General features: G+C 37.6%; 1 protein-coding gene across 1 annotated transcript in view; it reads left to right on the top strand.

Moving 5' to 3' along the window:
- LOC106878239 (ral GTPase-activating protein subunit beta) overlaps positions 1 to 7,879 on the top strand; it is a 139,063-nt gene that overhangs the window by 109,949 nt on the left and 21,235 nt on the right. The window contains exons 21-23 of the mRNA XM_052966776.1: positions 405 to 462; positions 1,305 to 1,396; positions 3,942 to 4,066. Of these exons, the coding sequence (XP_052822736.1) occupies positions 405 to 462; positions 1,305 to 1,396; positions 3,942 to 4,066 (275 nt within the window). The remainder of the gene's footprint in view (positions 1 to 404; positions 463 to 1,304; positions 1,397 to 3,941; positions 4,067 to 7,879) is intronic.

The following is a 7,879-nucleotide window of genomic DNA, read 5'->3' as shown; positions in this document are numbered from 1 at the left end:
TATATATATACATACATACATACACACACACACACACAATCAACAAGGCAGTTTCTGTATAATCATATAATTTAATCATTACTCTTTTCTCACCTTACTATCTTTAAAATGGAGTGTCATATCTCAGTAATAAATTATAGCACAGTATCACCCATCATCATCATTTAACATCCATTTTCCATGCTGGGATGGGTTGAATAATTTGATCAGAGCTGGTAAACCTGGGGGCCATACCAGTCTCAATTGTCTGTTCTAACAAGGTTTCTACAGCTGGATGCCCTTCCTAATGACAACAACACAGAGTGTACTGGAAGCTTTTTATGTAGCACTAGCACCAGTGCTTTTAATGTGGCGCCAGTACTTTTTATGTGGCACCAACCAAGCTATCAATTCTGCTATGGCAGACGGATCTTCTTGAGTACAGCAAGGTACCAGATATCTCAATCCTTTGCCATCTCCTTTGTAAGGCTTAGTGTCTTGAGATCAGCATTCACTACTTTGTCCCATGCCTTCCTGGGTCTCCTTCTTCCATGGGTTCCATCCACTTCAAATGATCGGCACTTCTGTATGCAACTCTCTTTACACTCTTTTACTCTTTTACTTGTTTCAGTCATTTGACTGTAGTCATGCTGGAGCACCGCCTTTTAGTCGAGCTAATCGACCTCAGGACTTATTCTTTGTAAGCCTAGTACTTATTCTATCGGTTTCTTTTTGCCGAACCCCTAAGTTACGGGGACGTAAACACATCAGCATCGGTTGTTAAGCGATGGTGGGGGGACAAACACAGACACACAAACACATACATACACACACACACACATATATATATATATATATATATATATATATATATATATATATATACGACGGGCTTCTTTCAGTTTCCGTCTACCACATCCACTCATAAGGCTTTGGTCGGCCCGAGGCTATAGTAGAAGACACTTGCCCAAGGTGCCACGCAGTGGGACTGAACCCGGAACCATGTGGTTGGTAAGCAAGCTACTTACCACACAGCCACTCCTACGCCTGTCTACATCCATGCAATAATTATGGCATGGCTACAGTTAGACTAACAATTAATTCTTCCATTGTCTATTTGCATATCATAGTACAGAATTCATCATGGCTGTCTCTCAATGCTCCCTTTTCATCATACACCATTGCTATCTCCATATGATAGAACAGAACTGATCAAAGCTACTCATTGTTTTTATTTTTTTTATTATCAATTAAAATTAAATATATTCAAATATTGAATTTAAAAAATCTCACTGTTTTATTTTTCTCCTTGTTCTTTAAATCAGATCCATTACCTACAGTAACAGCTCTCATCCGTGGTCCTTTTGGACGACATGCCTGGACTATGCAACTTCGACACCAGCCACGCAAAGTAATTGTAAGTTTTATTGTTTAGCTGCTCTGCACGTCTTGATCGTTTTGATGCCAGGAAGAAGCTGCAGCCATTGTTTAGTACCAGTAAAGGCAATCTATTTTAATATGGAAATACTCATATTTTTACTACATTTACTTCATTTTTGTATCTGGTTTGCAAGATTCTTTATGTGAATTTATGTGTTGAAACAAATTTTGTTGTGTCTAGGGAGAGTCATTACACCAGTATTAATAACACATCCACTTGTTCAATTCCATTCCTTTATTATTGGTCAATTGGCTAGCTATTCAACTAGTTGTTTGTTTAATTTGGTTAAAGTCAATCTTTTTTTTTTCATAAAAACAGATGACTGACTGTTTTACCAACTTAAACAATAAATTAGTTAATTGGATATCTAACCAATTAACTAATAAGAAAGGAGTGGAATTGAACCAGTGTATGTTATCAATATTGACATAACTACTACATATATTTCTTTACTTTTATATTCTTTCTTTTCTCCCTTTTATTCATAACTTCCTACTTTTTTTTTCTTTATTCAATAGTGTGAACTGTTTGTTCTTGTCACTAGCTATTTACCTCTTATGCATCTTATAGAAAATTCCTGCAGAGTACATGCAAAAACGCATACATGCATATAACATAGGCAAAATCACATATACAGTTTAACACAAACAAGTATACCTACCAAACATTCTTTCTCTTTGCATTCTCTTTTTTTTTCTCTCTGCTTCCCTTTGGATGTAAAAGGCAAACATGAACTGCAAAAGTTACTAAGGAATTGCTAAGTGTTTTCAGTGGAGTTTTTTGTTAATTATCTGTAGTGACATTTCAAACTAACAACAGTGAACCTAATTTTCAAATAAATTAATTATTGAGTTGCTGTTAATATCAGTTATTATTACCAAATGAAGTCCTACCCATGCATGCATGGAAGATGGATGTTAAACGATGATGATGAACAAACAAGATTTTGCTATTCCTTAATACTATACACATTTTATTTTTCTCACAGAATTTTTTATGGCACAATAGTCATGATATTACGATAAGAGAGTATTGGTTACAAGCTCATGTGTTCGAACTTTATTATTACTTACTACTTGAATGTTTACTCTTGGATAAGGGATATAATTAACCATGCTTGCTCACTCAGGCTGACTAGCTGATAAACATCCATGATTTCTATATCACATTGAGTGCCTAGTAATAGAAAAAAAATCCAGCTGCTAAAGAAATTTTTTCAAAAGTTGAAAGTTAAAGGGAAAAAATTGTCTTCATCATCATCGTCGTTTAACGTCTGCTTTCCATGCTAGCATGGGTTGGACGATTTGACTGAGGACTGGTGAAACCAGATGGCTACACCAGGCTCCAAAAACTGAAAAAATACACCTTCTCTTATATTCAAAAAACAGGATTGGTCCAATATACTGGATAGGTTATTATCCTGTCTGGCCAATTCCTTATTGGATAAGTGATTATATATGCAGCTTGGGGATGATGATCATCTTCATCCTCTAGAGTCCATTTTCCATGTTGGCATGGGATGGATGCTTTGACCAGAGCTGGCAAATCCAGTCTGATTTGGCTTGGTTTCTGTGGCTGGATGTCCTTCCTAATGCCAACTACTTTATAGTGTGTGCTGGATGTTTTTATTATGGCCCCAGCATGAGCCCTTTCACATGATGCTGGCACAAGTGCTTTTTATGTGACACCGGCACAGAGCTGTTGCAGGACAATTCTCTTCAAGAAGGAGCAGAATTAGCACTTCTGCTGTGGAGAATGGGTGTTCTTGAGTACAGCAAGGCACCAGATATCTTGGTCCTTTATCATCTCTTCTGTAAGGTTCGGTGTCCTGAGATCGCCCTTTGGTACTTCGTCCCATGTCTTTCTGGGTTTCATTTTACCACGAGTTTCATCCACTTTGAGTGATCAGCACTTCTCTATGGAGCTGTCAATGTATATGTATAATCCTTTATCCAGTGTAGCTAGTTAATGAGAGAGTTGATACAAACCTTTAGCGTTATAATTTAAATCAATTAATGATATTTTATTTTATGTATCATCAAGGGTTCTGAAAATAGTAATGTAAGAGAAATTAAATAACTGCAAGATTTTGGTATTGAAATATATATATAATGATAATTTAGAGATGTTAAACATGAAAAATAGTTGTTAGAAGCTAGTGCTATCATATTTAATGTATGGACCTCCTGTATGTGGAGCAAAAGTGCAAAAAAATATTGTTCCTTGAATGAGAGTGTCTTTTCTTCATTGCAAAATTATTTGTTAATTTTTTAATGCTCCCTGCTTTGCTACATTAACTCTAACATAGCAGTTTATATTATATACTGTATTTTCTTGTGTATACATCACACTATTTTATACTTGATTTTTACTGCAAAACCTGGGCTAAAACTATAGAGGAAAAGAAAAATTTGTACCTAGAGGTGCAACTTATATATAAGTAAATACGTATGTGTGCATATATATATACATATATATATATCAAACCGTTTTTATTTTCTATTTTTCATAATTTCAACAGAACCACTCCAAAGCTAATGTTTCTCAGGTTCAACGACCGTCTCCCATGGAGAACGTTGGCTTTAAACACAATGTAAAGCATCGATACTTTCCTGATATTGTGGAAACAATTCCTGCAACAAAATTGTAAGTAAAATTATTCTGCCCTAAATTTCTAAAAACTATAATCGAGCTTTTTTTGTTCACCTGTTGTCTTCATTTATCTTTTATATCTTTTACTTGTCTCAGTCATTGGACTGCAGCCAAGCTGGGCACCAACTTGAAGAGATTTTAATCAAACAAATCAATCCTTGTACTTATTTTCTTTCTTTTTTTTCTTTTTTCTTATCAAGTCTGGTACTTATTCTGTTGATCACTTTCGCCAGACTTCTAAGTTATGGGGACATAAAGAACACCAGTTGTCAAGTGGTGGGGCAAGGACAAACACAGATACAAAATCTCACACACACACACGCACATATATACGACAGATTTCCACACAATTTCTGTCTATCAAATTCACTCTTAGCACATTGGTTGACTCTTGGTTATATAAGTAGAAAACACTTGATCAAAGTATTATGCAGTGCCACATGGTTGCAAAGCTAGCTTCTTAACCATGCACCCATACCTAGTTTCTGCCTGTTTTTTTTTCTTTTCTTTTTTTTTTTTGTTTGGCTCTCTTTTACTCTTTTACTTGTTTCAGTCATTTGACTGCGGCCATGCTGGAGCACCGCCTTTAGTCGAGCAAATCGACCCCAGGACTTATTCCTTTGTAAGCCTAGTACTTATTCTATCGGTCTCTTTTTGCCGAGCCGCTAAGTTACGGGGACGTAAACACACCAGCATCAGTTGTCAAGCGATGGTGGGGGCACAAACACAGACACACAAACACACATACATATACATATATATATATACATATATACGACGGGCTTCTTTCAGTTTCCGTCTACCAAATCCACTCACAAGGCTTTGGTTGGCCCGAGGCTATAGTAGAAGACACCTGCCCAAGATGCCACGCAGTGGGACTTTGGCTTTTGTTGACATGGAGAAGGCCTTTGACAGGGTCTCCCATTCTCTTATCTGGTAGTAAGTGTGGAAACTAGGGATAGAGGAGTGGCTGACGAAAGCTGTACAAGCCATGTACAGGGATGTTGTCAGTAAGGTGAGGGTTGGCAATGAGTATAGTGATGAATACAGTGTACAAGTAGGAGTTCACCAAGGATCAGTCCTCAGCCCCCTCTTGTTCATCATAGTCCTCCTGGCAGTAAGAGGAATTTAAGTCAGACTGGCTCTGGCAGCTCCTCTATGCTGATCTTCTTCTTATAGCTGAATCACTACCAGAACTGGAGATAAAATTTCAGGTGTGGAAGCAAAGTCTGGAATCAAAGGGCCTTAGAGTTAATTTAGTAAAAAGCAAAAGACTTAGAAAGTTGGAAAGCTGACAAATCACAAATCTCTTCAGGTAGATAGACATGCTCAATATGTATTGGGTTGTCCGGAAAGTTCGTGCCGATTTTTAAAGGAAAGGAAAAGGTCAATAAATACTTGCCATTACATTTTTAATTAACCAAATATGAACCATTTTGTTGCATAATGCATCTCCATCTTTACTTTAACTTGAAAATACCCTCTTCCCAGAATTGAGGTGGTTTCATGGCAAATAAGTTGAAAAGTAAGCTACTATAAATTGGCACAAACTTTCCAGACAACCCAATAGAAAAGGCATAGGTAAAAACTCCATAAGGTGTACCCAGTGCATGTTATGGACACATAAGAGGTGCAGCAATACTAGGGGAAGGTTAACAGTGAAAATAGTCTTTGTGTGTGGCAGATGTACAAGTACAATAAACACTAGAAATGTATAGAAAATAGACTCCATCAAATGCCAGTGGAGATACCTAGAAGTAGATGATAGCTTCTGTTATCTAGGTGACCAAGGCAACAATGGAGTTAGATGCTCTGAGGGCATAGCTGCTAAAATAAGAATAGGTTGGGCAAAGTTCAGAGAGCTTCTACCTTTGTTGGTAGCAAAGGGTCTCTCCCTCATAGTGAAAGGCTGATTGTGTGATGCCTGTGTGAAAACAGCCATGTTACACAGCAGTGAAACATGGGCTGTGATTGCAGTGGACATGCGAAGGCTTGAAAGAAATGAGACTAAAGTGCTTTGCTGGATGTGCAATGTCAGTGTGCATGTATGACAGAGTGTAAGCATCTTGAGAGAAAAATTGGGCATAAGAGATATCAGATGTTGTGTGCAAGAGAGATGACTGCACTGGAATGGTCATGTGTTGTGTAAGAAGTGATGTAAGAAGTGCCGATCTCTAACTGTGGAGAGAACCTGTGGGAGAGGTAGACCCAGGAAGACATGGGACAAGGTGGTGAAACATAATCTTTGAATGTTGGACCTCATAGAAGTGATGACAAGTGATTGAGACCTTTGGCAATATGCTGTGCTTGGGAAGACTCATCAAGCCATGCGAAATCGTAGACTTGGCAAATGCCAGTGTCACATACCAGGCACCTGTGACAGTGACATGTAAAGGCACACATTACACTCTTGGAGTGGCTGGTATTAGGAAGGGCATCCAGCTGTAGAAACCATGCCAGATCAGACTGGAACCAGGTACAGCTCTCCAGCTTAAAAGTTCCGTTGAAACCATCTAACCCATGCTAGCATGGAAAGTGGACACTAAATGATGAGGATTATGATGGAAGTGAAATGAGATTTTATGAATTCTGGATCAAAGATTCACCCCACCAAAAGCTTTTGCTCAGTTTATATTATGTATTCAGCTAGCTTTTTTAAATTTTTCTGCTTGTTTCAGTTCATTAGACTGTGGCCATGCTGGAGCACCGCTTTGAATTTTTAGTCAAATAGATCAACCCCAGCACTTATTTTTTTTTAAAGCATGGTATTTATTCTATTGGTTTCTTTTTCCAAATCGCTAAGTTGCAGGGACATAAACACACCAACAAGCCATGGTCAGGCACACACACACACACACACACACACACACACATATACGACAGGCTTCTTTCAGTTTCTGTCTACCAAATTCATTCACAAAGCTTTGGTTGGTCCGAGGCTATAGTAGAAGACACTTGCCTAAAGTGACATGCAGTGGGACTGAACCCAGAACCATGTGGTTTGGAAGCAAGCTCCTTACCACACAGCCACGCCTAGAGATTGTTAAATAGTGTGCCACTAAAGAAAACCCAAATTTACAGGCTGATAAGCCTGAGCTTATCTAGATTTACAAAGTGTTTAGAGAGTTAAGAGTGCCAAACGTCCCCCTGAATAGAACATCAAGTTTTTGTACAGTTAACTTCTAGGTACCACATGTATTCATTTACAGGTAAGTGTACTGGAGCAATGAGAAATAAAGTGCATTGCTTTAGAACACAATGTGCTACCCAGCCGAAGTATCGAACCCACGACCTAATGATAGTGAAACCCAACGTTGTATGCTTCGCTATTCTGTAAAGTCTCGAAGTAATCATCACTTTCATTATTCTAGAAGTAATAGAAATGTTGCTATGGTTTTGCTATTAACTTTCAAATTCTAAGGGCGATAATTTTTTTTTTATTAGAAGTTAATCCCCTTTGGATACATATGTGTGTGTGTGTGTGTAATTGAGGTATGTTAGTGACATCAGATCCTAGTGCTAACATTTTTACTCTGTTCAACTTGAGTTTGCTGGAATTTTTTCAACTTTGGCCTCTTCCTTTTTTATTTTGGTCTAAAAACGATGATGGTCTTTTCTTAGTGAGCAAAAAACAAGCCAACCACTTAGCAAGAGGCAAAGTATATTTTGGTCTATTTGCAAATTTATGGACTCTATTTCTTTACTTATTTATGTATTTACTTTTTATTTTCACATTAAGAAGCAGATAAATAAATAAAAAGAAAAGGCATTGTTTCGGGTGTCAATGTTTTCAGAAAGGCATGAATG

This window comes from Octopus bimaculoides, chromosome 3 (genome assembly GCF_001194135.2).
Source record: "Octopus bimaculoides isolate UCB-OBI-ISO-001 chromosome 3, ASM119413v2, whole genome shotgun sequence".
In the NCBI taxonomy this organism is placed as follows: Eukaryota; Metazoa; Mollusca; class Cephalopoda; order Octopoda; family Octopodidae; genus Octopus; species Octopus bimaculoides.
Note: the sequence above shows the minus strand (reverse complement) of the source record. Positions and strands in the feature narration are given on the sequence as shown.